The sequence below is a fragment of the Chrysochloris asiatica genome, unplaced genomic scaffold (assembly GCF_000296735.1).
Source record: "Chrysochloris asiatica unplaced genomic scaffold, ChrAsi1.0 scaffold00021, whole genome shotgun sequence".
Classification (NCBI taxonomy): Eukaryota; Metazoa; Chordata; class Mammalia; order Afrosoricida; family Chrysochloridae; genus Chrysochloris; species Chrysochloris asiatica.
Genome location: NW_006408539.1, coordinates 6,329,995 through 6,346,412, shown reverse-complemented (window position 1 = coordinate 6,346,412; position 16,418 = coordinate 6,329,995). Strand labels below are relative to the sequence as shown.

At 42.4% G+C, this 16,418-nt stretch overlaps 2 protein-coding genes across 2 annotated transcripts in view; one reads left to right on the top strand and one right to left on the bottom strand.

Moving 5' to 3' along the window:
- Window positions 1-13,298: 13,298 nt before the first annotated feature.
- On the bottom strand, window positions 13,299-13,700 carry LOC102823788 (40S ribosomal protein S15a-like). The gene has a single exon (XM_006837563.1). The coding sequence runs from the start codon at window positions 13,695-13,697 to the stop codon at window positions 13,299-13,301; it is 399 nt and encodes a 132-aa protein (XP_006837626.1). The 5' UTR covers window positions 13,698-13,700.
- Window positions 13,701-16,031: 2,331 nt separating this feature from the next.
- The window catches only part of MBD2 (methyl-CpG binding domain protein 2), a 75,003-nt gene continuing 74,616 nt past the window's right edge, over window positions 16,032-16,418 (top strand). Inside the window, exon 1 of the mRNA XM_006837562.1 lies at window positions 16,032-16,317. Within this exon, the coding sequence (XP_006837625.1) occupies window positions 16,032-16,317 (286 nt within the window). The remainder of the gene's footprint in view (window positions 16,318-16,418) is intronic.

The window sequence follows — 16,418 nt, the reverse complement described above, 5'->3', positions numbered from 1 at the left end:
GCTGGTAGTTTCGAACCGCTGACCTTAAGGTTCGCAGCCCGATTCGTAACCACTACGCTACCAGAGCTCCTTTAGGACTCTGATAGAGCACCATAAATGTCGGTTGTCAATTCACCCCTGGAGGAGAAAATTATCCTCAGTTAAGAACTGTTTCCATCCATCTATGTTCAATTGGTCTTCGATAATTAACCAAAATACATTAAATGGGGAAGAGTTAGTCTCTTCAACTAATGGTGTTGGCAAAATTGGAAGTCCATTTACAGAAGAATGAAACAAGATCCATATCTCACACAATATACAAAATAAACTCAATGTGGATCAAAGACCTAAATGTAAAACCTAAAGCTATAAAATCTTCAGTGAAAAAATAGGGACCAACTTAGGTACTCCAATACACCGCAAAACAAAAACAAAAACACCAATATCAAACATAACTGAAGCACACAAAGAGCAAGAGACAAAACAGATGACTGGGATGTCCCTTCAAAAATTAAGTGCTCCGGTGCACCAAACGATTTCACTACAAGAGTAAGATAAGAACCCACAGACTGTGAAAAGAAAATTTGACAATGATATATCAGACATGGGACTACTCTCTAAAATTTACAGAATACTTCATCGCTTTAACAACCAAAAAGACAAACAATCCAATTAAAAAGTGGGCAGAAGATTTGGTGATACTTCATCAAAGAAGATATTCAGGCGGCCAATAAACGCATGAAGATACGCTCACGATCATTAGCCATTAGAGAAATGCAAACAAAACACAAGGAGATATTATCTTACCCCAGCATTAGTAGCAAAGTTCAAAAAAACAGAAAACAACAAATGCTGAAGAGAGTATGAAGAGTGTGGGATCCTCCTACACCACTGGTGAAACCACTGTGGAAAACAGTATGGCACTTTCTCAGAAGGTAAGAAATAGAATTGCCAATATTACTGTTGTTGTTAAGTGCCATGGAGTCGAATCCAACCCATAGTGACCCTGTAGAGGGTTTCCAAGGAGCAGCTGGTGAGCTTAAACCATTAACTTTGCAGTTCGAACAACTTTGCAGTCTGACACATTAGCCCATAAGACTCCATGTGACCCAGCTAGCTCTCTACTTGGAATGTCTCATCTTTCTCCCATAGAGCAACTGGTAGATTTGAATTGCTGACCTTAGGGTTAGCAGCCCAGCTCATAATCCACCTTGGAGTCCTGGTGTGGCACTGTAGGATAAGCACTGGACCACAAGGTTGGTTTGAACTACAAGGTTGGTACTTCAAACCTCACCAGTCCTTCCTTGGGGACCCTATACAGGGTTGCTATGAGTCAGAATTGACTTGATGGCAGTTAACAACAACAACATAGTTACTTGAAGGATCTCTGGTAGCAGAGTGGTTACGAGTTGGGCTGCTAACCTCAAGGTAAGCAGTTCGAAACAACCAGTGGCTCTGTGGGACAAAGATAAGGCTTTCTGCTCCTGTAAAGATTTACAGCCTCGGAAATGCTATACAGGGTCACTATGAGTTGGAATCGACTCCATGGCCCATAACCACCACCATCACACCTTACCAAAGATGATGTCTTTCTCCAGGGACTGACCCCTCCTGATAACATGTCCAAAGTATGAGAGACAAAGTCTCACCATCCTGGCTTCTAAGAAGCATTCTGGCTGTACTTTTTCCAACACAAAGTTTGTTTTGCTGACAGTTCATTGTGATGGTGGTGTGCTGTGGAGTCGGTTCTGACTCATAGCGACCCTGTACAGGGTTTCCAAAGCTGTAATCTTTATGGGAGCAGAAAGCCTAATCTTTCTCCTGCGAAACTGCTGGTAGTTTCACACTGCTGACCGTGAGATTAGCAGTCCGACAGGGTACTTGCAATATTCTCCTCCAACACATAACTCAATTGCATCAATTCTTCTACGGTCTTCCTTATTCACTGTTCAACTTTCACATGCATATGAGGTTATTGAAAATACCACGGCGTGGGTGGGGCACACCCTAGGCCTTAAACTCATATCTTGGCTCTTGAACACTTTCAAGAGGTCTTTTGCAGCAACTTTGTTTAAGTCCTTAGTCTAAGGCCTTGCTAAATAATTTTTGAGGCCCAGTTCAGGATGAGTTAATTACAGTGTTCTAGAAGCTGTGGTGAGTAATAGGAAATCCACCATAGTTGCAAAAAAAATGTATGCAATTGAACAATTATTTATGTTTAACCTAAATTTAGATGCTCAAAAGAAAAGTTAGAATCCTAACTTCTTTTTACTGTTACTAGGCTCCATAATATATCTTCCTCGTTTTTACTTAAAATAGAAAAGTTGCATGTTTAGGAGTGTTTGTAAACATTTCTGTGTTTATATGTCTTTTAAAGAAATTGATTTACTTTTTCATGCATTTCTATTGTTAATGCCCCAGACTGCAAAGCCATTTGAACTGCAAGATTGGCAGTTCAAGCTCACCAGCTGCTCCTTGGAAACCCTATACAGGGTCGCTATGAGTCGAATTTGACTCGACGGCACTTGACAACAACAACAACAACTATTGTCCTGAAAGTATTATATTAAAATAATTGTTGTTAGTTGGTTCTGACTCATGGTAACCCCATGTGTACGGAGAAGTGCTCCATTGGGTTTTCAAGGCTGTGACCTTTCTGAATCAGATCCCCAGATCTCTTCTGAGGTACCTCTGGATAGGCTTGAAGCATCAACCTTTAGCTTGTAGTCCAGTGTTTGATCATGTGTATCATCCAGGGACTCCTATATTGGAAGAGGTGTTAAATGCCGTCGAGTTGGTTCTGACCCATAGTGACCCTGAACAGGGTTTCCAAGGCTGTAAATCTTTATGGGAGCAGAAAGCCTCATCTTTCTCCTGCGGAACAGCTGGTAGTTTCGAACTGCTGACATTGAGGTTCACAGCCCGATTCGTAACCACTATGCTACCAGAGCTCCTTATTAGAAGAGGTACACCCTGATATACTGCTGTAGATGGAGGAGATGAGTTAGGGAGTACAATGAGGGCCCGCTATTCAACAGGAGAACAAGTTTGCTTTCTCTTCAGAACACTGAGGCTGCTACTCTAACATTTGACTCTTGGACACAAAGCCTACAGAAACTCTAATTTTCTAGACACCTCCTACCTTCTTCAACCAGCATGTTCCTCCTTCCCACACCAAGCTATCAGACTTGTAAAGTGAATAGTGTGCAAAACACAGGGCTTTCACGCCGTGTGTAAAATTTCTCTCAGCTTGGAGTTACAGCTAAGAGGAGTCGGAGAAACTCAGATTAGCTTAAAAAAAAAAACCAAACCTAGCGTGTCATTCAATATAATATACTAAGAACCTGTGCAAGGTAAAAGGACCCCGGTGGTGCACTGGACTGCTAACTACAAGGTCGGAAGTTCAAATCAACCAGCTGCTCCTATCGAAAATGATGAGACAGTCTGCTCCCATAATGATGTACAACCTTGGAAATTCTATACAGGGTCTCTAGGAGTCAGAATCAGCTCAGTGGTGACGGGTAGGTGGGTGAGGGGAAGGAAGGTTGCTACTGCTACTGCTGTGTGATGTTCAGTTAGTTCTGACTCACAGCAACCCTGTGTTTGAACTTGTGGTTAGCAGCCCAATGAGTAAACACTCCAGGGCTCCTTTGGGGATGAAGATGGACAAACTAAAAATATCCATTCAGTGAATGGCAGGCAGTAGAATCCACAATGCTGTCCAAAGTATTCATAAAGTCCACCTGGGGAATAATTGGCTAGCATGCGCAAAAATTAAAGTTATATATAAATAAAAGTTAAACTTGCATTTTACCACAAAGTGTAACGGAAAGAGCTCAAGTCTTGAAATCAAATGGACCTACATGTAACCCTTGCTTTATTATTTACCTGCCGGGTAAACTTTGATGGGGAACTTAACCTTAGTTGTCTCATCTGTAAACTGGAGATAATAATATAGACTTTGCCTGGTTTAGTGATGATTAGATATTATGCATGTGATGTGCCAACCCAAGGGTAATGTGAAACAGGCACTCAGGAAAAAGTGGTCATTATCCTTAACCTCAAGGTCAGTTTGAGCAGCAAGTTCTGAGTTTCAAACCCACCAGCCCCTCCTTGGAAACCCTATACAGGGTCACTATGAGTTGGAACAGACTCCATGGCACTTAGCAACAACAACAACATCCTTAATATCCTGAGGTTGTGAGTGACGGTATCAACAAACAAGTCACATTAAAATTGAAAAATATATTGGTTTTTTTTTTAATCAAAATAATAGATCTGGAAGTCCATTAAGGACAGGCTGTTAGTGCTACAGGTCTGTTGTTAAGTGCCATCGCGTCACTTCTGACTCATAGCAACCCTGCATAAGGTTACAAGGCATGGCTTTGAACAACCGACCTTGCAGTTAGCTGCCCAATGCTTATCCTACAGCATCACACCACGTGCTTCAAGGAGTAGAAGACAGGAGCCAAGACAGGAGCCTGAGTGTTAGGTCGTTACTTCTATGGATATGAAGATGGCATATGACATTAACTTCTCGTGATGGAGACAAGATCAATACTAAATTGTTGTTAGGTGCTGTCGAGTCGGTTCCGACTTAGAGCGGCCCTATGCGCAATGGATCAGAACTCTGCCCAGTTCTGCACCATCCTGACAATTGTTATGCTCGAGCCTTTCGCTGCTGCCTCGGTGCCAGGTCCATCTTGTTGGGGGTCTTCCTCCTTTTCTCTGACCTTCCTCCACTTTACCAATCGTGATGTCCTTCTCCAGAGACTAGTCCCTTCTGATAGTATGTCTGAAGTATGAGAGATGAAGTTTCACAATCCTGGCTTCTAAGGAGCACTCTGGCTCCTTAGAATATCAAATTAGCAATGAGAAAAAGGTAGGGACAAGGAATGGGACAGTGCCGATCGGGAGTTGACTGGTTTCCAGCAGGATTTACAGGTTTCATCAAGGGAAGGAACTGCTCATCAGTAAAGAATGCAGGTATCCAAAAAACCCAATGGCTTCATCCAAAATGGTTCCGTTTCCCATACAAGAATTCTGGAGGTAGAGGGTGGCAGGACTTGGTTCTGCTCCTCAGTAATGCTATCCAGACACTCCATCTTCCAGCTCTGCTCTTAGGGTATCGGCCTTTGATCTTTGTGCTCTTTACTCCAGAGTTGCAAGTAACTGTTGCAAGTCCAGAAACCAGGTTCCTGTTGAAAGCAAGGCTAGGGAGAGGGTTGTTGTTAAGTGCTGTCAAGTTGGTTTCAACCCATAGCGACCCTGTATAGGGTTTCTAAGGAGCAGCTGGTGAGCTTGAACTGCCAACCTTGTGGTTCAAATCGATTTTGCAGTCCAGCGTTTTAGCCCCCAGCGCCACGCCTGGACTCCAGGCAGAGAGGGTGGTCAGTGCTATTCAGATGACTTTTCTTTTCAATAGGGAGGTAGAAGCTTTTGCAGAACAACTTCTACCTTACTTCTGTTTGCACCTACTGGCTGGGATCGTTAGATCAAATCAAGAACTCACTGGTATGTTTTCAAAACACACTGAAAACAGCACATGTTAGGTGTAAATTAGAGTTCAGTTAAATTCTATGAGAATAATTTTGGATAAGATTCCAAAGTAAATAAAAAGACATTGACATAGATGTGTGTATATGTGAAACGATCATTTCAGAATATTATAAGGAATCAAGTTGCCTGAAGTAAAAGAAACAGAAACCTAAACAAAGATAAATATGTAAATTCAGGATTTAAAAGAGGGTTTCATTTGTGATTAGATCTTTTATGATAGATATAGAATCCTCAAAATATTTTAAATCATTTATAAACAGTTAAAGTTACTTTCAAAGAGTTTAGATGAGGCTATTCAAAAGAAAATATTATGAACTGTCTTATACGCAAACATGCTTGTAAAATGAATTTAAGTTACGATTTTAAATTAATATTGAGTCAAATTTATTGTTAAATAGCTCTTGGAGCATAGAAACCAGTCCAAATTTTGTAAGACTAGATCTATTGATACGCTTATATAATTCATGTGCTAATGAACTTCCATTGAGAAGAAAATATGCTGGTCATTATTTTGATAGTGTACACTTCCAACACTATATTAATTCACTTACTCAACAGATATTTAATGAACTCTTCCTATGTACCAGACCCAGTAATAGGCTCTGGGGATGCAATGGTGACTATAAGAAACAGCTTGTAGGCTGGTAGGGGAAGAAAGGTGAATAACTCGGTAAAATAGAGCACAGTAATTGGATGGAGGGGAATATCCAATAGTAGTGTAGAACAGAGACACCAGGGGAGTCTACAACGGAGTGTGGGGGAGAAGAGAATGTAGGAGGAACCAGAAAAGGGTCCTTAGATCAAGTGATGTCTAAGAAGAGACTGAAGAGTAAATAGGAATTAGTCAAATGAAACAGGCCTTGTGTGCAGGTGTGGGTGGAAACAGTTTTTCTAATTTGAGGTTTACAGCAAATTGTTGTTGCGTGCTGTTGAGTCAACTCTGACTCATAGCTACCCTATAGGATGAGTGGAAAGGCCCCCTAGAGTGATGAGGCTGTAATCTCTATCAGAGCTGATCACCAGAACTTTTCTCCAGCAAAGCAGCAACTGGGTTCCAACCACTGACCTTTCGGTTAGCAAGTGAGAGCTTAGGCACTGAGTCATCGACGCTTCTCCAGGGCAAACAAACCAGAGAGAAGAGGGTGGCTTGAAAATCGTTACACAGAAAGATCTCTAAACTTGAAACCCTGAGACTTGGGTTCTGGTCCTACTCTGTCACCTACAAGAAATGTTCTTTTCTTTCCCCAGGCCACTGACAGGCAAGAGGAAGGGATGAGAGGACGGGGTAGGGTAGGGAAAGAGAAGCTCTTGAGGAAGTCTATTCCGGATTTATTGTGACCGTTCTGCCCCATCTTGTGAAGTGCAGCCATAGTGTGTCTTCATTTCTGATGGATCCTGTATCTAGCATTCTGGTATTTGGCAGAATTGGAGTTTAAAGTCATGATTTACCATGTGAAGTGGTTAAACATGTGGCAAGTACATGAATTTGGGTGAGATATTATGGATTGAAATGTGTCCCTTTAAAGTATGTGTCAATTGGGCTAGGCCATGATTCTCAGGATTGTGTAATTGTCCTCCACTTTGTGGTCCAATGCAACACTGTGGGTTAATGCACTGGACTGCAAAGTCCATTTGAACCACAGGGTTGGTGGTTCAAGCTCACCAGCCACTCCTTTGAAACTCTATACAGGGTCAATATGGGTTGGAACTGACTCGACAGCACTTAACAACAACAAAAAATGATGTTAATGAGAAAGAAGTAGAGAAGGTTATGTTAATGAGACAAGATACAATCTACGGGTTAGGATTAAGTAGTATCTTGAGTTCATCTCTTTTGAGATATAAAAGAGGTAAAACAAGTGGGTAGAGATCAGAGGGACCTGACTATCACCAAGAAAGAAGAGCTGGGAGTGGAGCCTGTCCTTGGGACCCAGGGTCCCTACGCTGAGAACCTCTTAGACTCAGTGGACGAGAGCTGCCAAGACACATGGAGATGAAGGGAGCCTTCCCCTGGAGCTGGCGCCCTGGATTTGAACTTCTAGCCTCCAAACTACGAGACAATAAATTTCTCTTTGTTAAAGTCATCCTGTGGTATTTCCTTTAATAGCAGCACTAGAGAACTAATACAAGTGGTATTTTAGAGTTCTGAAACTTTTCATTTGTATTTTTTCTACCGGGTAGCATTGTACATTTTATTCTTTTTTTCTTTTTTAATGTTTTTATTATAAATTGAGTGAAAGTTTACAGAGCAGATCATCAGTTTTACATTTAACAAATCATACACCTTGTTTGATCACAATGATTATAATCCCCTCCATGTACAATCAGACAACAGTATTTCCCTCTATTCACTTTAGCTCTTTTTTTTTTTTTCTCCTTTTAAACACTCAGGTATATATAATAGTTTACATTACCAAAGGGTACATTCTTAAGTCTGCATCCTGGCCACCATTTCTCAGTCCTTTTCCCATGAGTCTAGAGTCCTCAGCTGCTCCCCATCTCTGCCTCTATCTCTGGTGTCGTTGTTTCTCTGGATAGGGTCCTGCATTCCACTTGTGCTTTTCTCTCTTGATGGTCTTAGGGTCCTTTGTTTCTGGACTGTAAGTTTAACTATTCCCCTGTTTGTTTGTTTTTTACAAAACTTCTACAATTTTTTACAATTGTGACAGTTATATTTAGTCATGATAACAATTATTCACTATTGAATCATGAGAATCTTATCCCCATCTCTTTTAACCAGACCCGTCTAGACAAGATGAAAACTATTCTGTGGGGACTCTTTTCCCTCCACACTATTAAACTAAACTCCCCCTTGAAACCTTGTAAGTCAGTCACTTTGTACCTTTATCATCCCCTCATTTTAGGTAGCCAGTGTCTAAGTTGCCCGTCCCTATATACCCTGTGTACAGAGGGGGTAGCATTGATACTTGATGTGAAGACTCCTTCCCTCTCTGTTGGTATTTAGAGTTACTACCTCCATGAGTATAGGTCAAGTTCATCAAATTGTAGCAATTTGCCCTCATTTTATCAATTGTTTTGTTCTTTTTTTTTTTTTTTTAATCTTCCTCTAGTCGAGTTCTGATTATCAAGCTATCGAGGCTAGGTCAAATGGGTACTATTACTATCTGCAACTTTGGGTGTTCTTGTGTATCTCCCCTCACTTCATATCAGAGGGATGCTTCACTCTCAGCTATAGCCCTCTGTGGCTATTTCCTTGCCCATGGGCTCAGGTGTCCCCAAGTCTCACCACACTTTGGACCAACCCTTCCTCTTCTCTCTCTTATTTCCAGGTCAATGAGAGTCTGTGGAATGTGGTTGAACTCAGCCCATTTCTTCATTGCTGCCTTTCCCCCCCTTCCACTCACCAGTACACCAATGTGGTCGCCAGCAAGCTTACGTGCCTGTTCATGTGTTCCCTTTGAATTTCAGTCTTTAGGGGGGTTTATTCTGGAGGAATTTGATAGCTTGCCTTGATGGCTTCCCAGCGAACAACTTGCATATTCTTGTAGTAGCCAGTCATACTGCCATTTTTGCTTTGGGTTTTTTCTGATGATCTTTCTTTGAAGATATATCTTCTGTTGCTCTAGCTGTTCCAAGGCTGGTCTGCTTGTCCTTTCTAGTGGGAATGTCCCACCTCAAAAGGTTCTGGATGGGGCTCAGGATTCCACCTAAGGTCCTATACACTGCAAAGTCTCCGCAGGAGGCCTATTTCACTGGGCAAGTTCTAGAATCCATTTTAGGTATTCCAGTCAGTTATTGGCTGAACATGGGCTTACAAGCTTTCTGTAATCATGTTTCCTGACATTGTTTTCTATCCAACTCAAGTTACAATTTTACAATAGTAGGCAAGGGAAACCAATATACGTAAGACAGTCAAGCATCTTAGTATTATTTCCCCTCTTCAAACTATGCCTAGATTCCTGTATCACAGAGCCCTGTTGTTCCAAGGTTGAGCAAGCGTCACTATTTACCTCCGTCCCATTTAGCCCATGCAAACCGGTGCCAGTATTCCCCTATCTACTTTGGTCTTCCATCCTCTCCATCTTCTTGTGTACTGCCCTCCCCAACACCCAAACTATGATGTGTCTGCTCCTACTCTGTGCTCTACTGTCGCCTCCCTCTACCTCCCCCAAACCTCCCCACTCCATCCCCACTGGTAACCGACAAGGATATCTTGTTTTTTTCAATTTAGTATGGGTGTCCTGTGTACTTTACTCTTAAGGAACTAAATTAAATAGGAAGAAGACCTGGTAGGGCAACTACTGATCTTGGTAATTCCAACTCACTTAGTGGATCCACAGGAAAAAGACCTGGCGATCTGCTTCTATACAGATTACAGCCTGGAAAACACTATGAGGCAGTTAGTTCCACTCAGTTCAATGGAGCCACTGTGAGTGAGAAGCAACTTGCTGGCACCCACCACCACCACCGCCACCACCACCAAATCAGCGTCTCTTCATCCCTTTGTTGTTGTTGCTAAGTGCCACTGAGTCTGTTCCAATTTAGAGCAACCCTGTATAGGGCTTACAAGAAGCAGCTGGTGGCTTTGAATCACTGACTTGTGGTTCACAGTCCAGTGCTTATTGTACAGCACCGTACTAGTACTCTCTCCATCTCTTAATCCCAAATATTTACTTATGGACTGCGAACCTCAAGGTCTATAGCTGGAGGCCACCAGCCACTCTGCGGGAAAAAAATATAAGGCTTTCTGCTACTGTGAAGATTTTAAAAAGCTTCAGAATTGACTATACTATGAATTGGAACTGACTCCACAGCACTTAACAATGACAGCAATGTAACAAGTGGAGTCCTGATGTGGCACTGGACTGCTAACCGCAAGGTCAGCAGTTCAGACCCACCAGCCACTCTCAGAAACCCTATACAGGATCCCTATGAGCCAGAGTGGATTCAACAACACTCAACAACAATATAACAACTTGGAGTTCTGGTGTGGTGCTGTACAATAAGCAGTGAACTGCTAATTGCAAGGTCAGTAGTCCAAACCCACCAATCACTCCTCAGAAACCCTATACAAGTTAGCTCTGAGTCAGAACCGACTGGACAGCACTTAGTAACAGCAGTTAAGTAGCAGCAATAATATATCACCCAGCAGAAACACTCAAAATGCCAAGCTCATCTTCTGAAATAATTTCCATTAACTTAAAACTGACCTCTTCTTGTTTTTTCTTGCCTTTTCATGTAATTAACTCTTCTCTTTTTAGTTTCTGCTATGTAGTGCATGATTCCTTTGTAGTCATGCCAAGTGGAAGGTAATAATAATATAAAAAGTATTTATACTGCAGGTACATGAAAGTGTCCCTTGGCCTGCCGACATGCAGCATTTCATTTGAGTTGGGAATTAAATGAAGAGTAGTTGAGCCAACTCGGTGAATCATCAAACCTGCTAATTAGAGCTGGAAAATATTTTCTTTTTTCACTGTGCCCTACTCCTGCTTAAGGAGCCCTGATAGCTTAGTGATTACGAATCGGGCTGCTAATCTCACGGCCAGCAGTTCAAAACCATCAGCTGCTCTGCGGGAGAAAGATGAGGCTTTCTGTTCCTGTAAAGATTTGCAGCCTCGGAAACCCTGTACAGGGTCGCTATGAGTCGGAACCGACTCCATGGCACACTATCACTGCCCCCACTCTTGTTTAATGTCAAAATAAATTCTAACCATATGGGGGCGGTGTACAGAAAGTTCGTGGATGGCTTCCATTATCTTTTAATTCCATTTTTCCCATTTTTTGAAGCCCCCTTGTACTGTTTGGACTTTCTAAGAGAGGGAAAATGATGCAAATATGCTCATTGGGAAAGATTAAGGAGGAGTTTCAATTTTTAAATTCTTTTTCTATTGACTGTTTTACCCCATGCAAAGAGTCCAATTATGGATTTGTGAATAAAAAATGCAGCTCCCCACACCAGGCCTTATATCCCTAAAGTTATTTGAAGTTTCATACCCTGAATTTGTTCTGGTTTCTTTAGTATAAGTTCACATTGTCTCTTTTTCTTTTCTTTTTTTTTTTTTTAACGTCTCTTTTTCTTGAATGCTATTTTTTCTTTGATGGCTTCACCCACCTTTACCTCGTAGACAATCAAGGAAAATATATTTTAAAGAGTGGAGAGTCTTCCAAAGGTGGCAGTTGATGTTTCCGTGCCCGCTTATATACCGAGGAGACAGAGAGCCAAACACCAAACCAGCTGCCATTGACTCAGACTCATAGTGACCCTAGTGGACAGATTAGAAATGTTTCAGGCGGTAAATCTTTATGGAAGTAGACTGCCACAGTTTTCTCACATGGAGCAGCTGGTGGGTTCTGACTGCTGAGCTGCTTGGTTAGCAGGCAGCACCTCATTGCTTAACTAGCGTTCCTAGACGGGGATCTCAAAACCCATTGCTGGTGAGTTGATTCTGACTTAGAGAAACCCAATGGTAGTGGTGGCTGTGTGCCACTGAGTGGGTTCCAACTCATAGTGACCCTGTGTAGGGTTTCTGAGGCTGTAAATTTTTACTGGAGTCGAAAGCCTCATCCTTCTCCTGAGCAGTGGCTGGTAGATTTGAACTGCTGACCTTGTGGTTAGTAGCCCACCTCTTAATCTATTACACAACAGGGGCTCCTTATAGAGACACTATAAATCTCTATTGTTTGCTTAATGGGATGGATTTCAGACATACTGATAATCCTCTCTTGCTGGGTAGCTCTTTCACTATTTCTATCAGATAAAACTAGCCAAGATTTTTTTCAATGTTAGATAATATGGAGAGATTTGCTCACAGCCTTATTGCTTGAGACAACAGTGTTGAGAGGCTTCTCTGGGAATATGCATTTCCTAAGCAATAGGGAATGTTTTAAATTTGGCTAGTGTTGTAGAAGACAACAGGAGTCTGCCTCTTAACTATTTAGACATACTATTTTCAGTACTTCTAGGGCGTTGTGCTGTAGGATCAGCATTGGACTGTGAACCACAAAGTTAGCAGTTCAAACCTATCAGCTGCTCCTCAGAAACCTTACACAGGGTCCCCATAAGTCAGAACTGATTAGATATCCCTTAACAATAACAACAACAACAACAACAACAACAACAACAACAACAGAGTTTCAATCTAGTCCCCACATGAATTCAGTCTCCTTTCCTTAATTGGATGTGTTCTCCTTTTATTCGGAGAATAAGTAAGTGTTATTTTGGGGGGCGGGTGGGGAGGACGGTAATTTGCTCTATGGTATCACAGCAGAAAAAAATTACCAGTGGCTAAAAACACTGTTTGAAATGCTAGATAAGATTTTTCTAAAGAGAGGGAACACTAAACAATATCTACTGGGATTTAGCAAATGGATTCTGGTTGTAGAAGTCAAATTGATTCATATTGATTTATTCTTTTATGCATGCATCCACATTCATTAAATCATTTGATATACAGCCTTGGAAAGGTAAAAATGTACAAAATGATACCACTTCCCTTTCTATTGAGACTTTTTGTGTGTGTGCTCATCTTTATCCTTTAACCATAATTACCAAAAACATCAGAGCCCACTCTTTTACTTTCCGACTTTTATCCATACATGTGAGCCTTAAATATAGGTGTTCCTTAGGATTTAGTTACTGGTGCTCTGTAATTTTTCTATCAGTACTCCAGAGCTGACTCACAAATACAAGACTCCAGTAATAAACTCTTTCCAGAGTACTCGGCTTGAATTTCTAAGGCTTTTCTGCATACTTTTCTTTTCTTTTCTTTTCCATTGAGGAATTTTATTTGTATGTATTACATACAGAAGAAGAATCCCAGGATTTTCCCTCCTGTGTGTTTTCGTCTTGCTTCCTCGTGGTCCATGATGCCAGCTGAGGTTGTCAGTACAATGAAACCAAATTTACAGGATGCGAGCAGATTATTCTGCCACTTTTCTAGGTCTTTCAGCTGCACATCAAACCGAGGGCTGATTATGCCACCCTTGTTTAACCTGCCAGAGAGGTTCACAACTATTTTTCCAGTTCTGTGATTATCAATGATTTCAAATTCACCAATGTAACCATGCTTCATCATCACGGTCAGGAACCGAACAATGACGTTGGAACATGGCCGGATGAGAATCCGGCGTTTACCTCTCTTCTCGGCATTATTGATGCTCTTAAGATCGATGGCCAAGACGTTCATGCGCACCATGATGGAGGCACAGAAAAATGGTGGAAAGGGGAAGAGAGGAGCGAGCGCACGGGTTATCTCTGGATACATTTCTACATGGATTTTATGTGTTATGCCCAGAATTCAGGGTCCCCAAAGACCACCCAGGAGCCGTGTACCGATGCAAATACATAAGGGAAGTTTAATCAAGCTCGAGCCAGGTCTCTAACCTTATCCGATGCATCGGAATAGGGAACGAGCCCTGAATTCATTGTCTGCAGGGTTTTTATAGAATTTTCAAACAGCTCAGGTTTCTCAGCTTTACAATCTTTGGATTGGTTAACAATTGGCAAACTATAAGATGTTACAGTTTAATTGGTCAGGACTGGTGGTCTTTGTTCTTAGGCTAGGGTAAAGGAAAACATCTGGCCTCTGACCTTGAGCTGCCTGGCTATTTATACATATATCATTTTCTTGGAGCTAGAGTACGTGTTCAGGCTAATGTACAGAATGGAGATTAACCTTGTCTCTGGAGGGAACTAAAAACTAAGGCCTTGTCTATTTAAAATGCTTTCCTGAGCCTGACTATAGTCAAGCAGTCTCTAGGTAGGCAAAATCAAGTAAAATCAGTTTGGTCCTTACATATGAAGGAAGCTTTACCAGTCTACCTCATACCAAGGATATTGAGAAGTCCAAGTTTAAGAATCCCTGCAAGGCACAATGGTTAAATGCTCTACAGGTTGGATATTCAAACACACTCAACGGCACCTTGGAAGACACGCCTGATTATTTCTGGAAGATCACAACCAGTGAAACACCCTGTGGAGTGCAGTTGTAATCTGCACACATGAGAGTGCCTTGAGTAGCAATCCATTTAAAAGCAATGAATTTGGTTTGTTGTTGTTGTTTGAGGTCAGAGTCAGAGATGTATCATTTAGGGTTTGGCTGCACATACTGGGAAGGCAAACAGAATATATTTTCTATGAATCAAAATTTGTATGCGTTAAACTAAGTTCTCCACTTTTAGGTTCTGTATACAAAGAAACCGAAGATAGAATGTTATCATTCCAATAAAATGTGCTTTACTTTCTTTAGTCTTCCAAGCATTTCATAATATATCATCTTGAATTTCTATAGCATCTTTCTGTAAATGTTAAAGAACATATACGTAATGTGTCTTCAATTTCCTTCATCGGTCTGTCATTACCTTAAAAATCACACTTGAATTAGGAGTTAGGTGACTCAAGTGAATCCCAGACAGAGTCTCAAAGGCTAAGGACAATGAGTAAAATACGTCTTTCAATATGAGTGCTGACCAAGTATAAAGCTTTTTCTTTCTTGTATTAGAAAAGGAAGATGAATTAAGAAAGGGCTTCAGAAATCTGGCACTTAGAGATGGTTTTAAAGATTCTGGTCATTCTAAGCAAAATCTAGACTAAGTAAATACAGTATGACTAGAGGAAATACTTCCATTCTTTGAAAGTTCTGTAAGGAGTAGTCAATTCCGAGTGTTACTCTAGCGTTAGGGCTCGGAAGGCAGACCTTGGAGGACAGTGATGCGTTTCTTTAATCTGAGAAGCGAGGCCAACCTTGGTGAGGGTATTGTTATTTGCCTTGGGGTGTGGCGACTGCGCAAGGTCAGTTTGTGAAACGCTAAGTTGATGGTTCAAGCTCACCATCTGCTCCTCGGCAACCCTATATAGGGTCTCTATGAGTCGGAAGCGACTTAACGGCAGTTAACAATTCTGACTCAGGTCGACCCCATGTGTCCAGTATAGAACAGAGTTTTCAAGATAAATACTTAGGCCTAGCTTCTTAGATATTGCTGGGTGGGCTTGAACCACCAACCTTTCAGCCTGCTGCAGCATCCCCGGACTCCTAACCTTGGTGTAGAAATGGAAGCCAAACCCCAGGACTTTTATCCATGCTGCTGCTGGGTGGGTATCAGAGAGCAAACTGTGTACTACCCAAGTGCATTACTTAAAGATTTGTTATTGTTGTTGTTCAGTGCCGTGGAGTCGATTCCAACCCATAGCGACCCTGTATAGGATTTCTTAGGGAAGTGAATCAGTAGGCATTTCTTCCACATCTCGACTGGGCTGGGTGGCCTTTGCCATCCAGTCTGGTCCCACTCATAGCGACCTTGCAGTTAGCAGTTCATAGCTTAACCCACTAAGCGACCAGGGTTGTTTATAGAGTTATCAAAGCGGGCATCTATTAGCCAACTAAATGAATAGCCGAATTAGGAAATAGAAAATGAGATATACTTTGTTCACTAGTTGGGAGTAAATGTAGATAAAAATCGCATAAGGGGGAAGTGAACCCTATTTGAAACAAGTAACCACAGTGACACTGCCATTCCATCCCCCCACCCCCATGAAACTCAGAACCCAATCATCCTTCGCTGCTCTGCTCGCCCCTTGGGGCCTAAGCGGGGACCGGAAGGGCGCGGCCGGGGAGGAGCGGGTACGGTTGGGGGCGTGTCCTCGAGGAGGCGGAGACAAGATGGCGGCCCAGAGTGCTTGGAGGACCGAAGAGGTGCGGCCGGGGCCACGCCCCGGGCAGGAGGGACGCTCTGCGCGCGCCCGCTCTATGATGCTTGCGCGCGTCCCCCGCGCGCCGCGCTGCGGGCGGGGCGGGTCTCCGGGATTCCAAGGGCTCGGTTACGGAAGAAGCGCAGCGCCGGCTGGGGAGGGGGCTGGATGCGCGCGCACCCGGGGGGAGGCCGCTGCTGCCCGGAGCAGGAGGAGGGGGAGAGCGCGG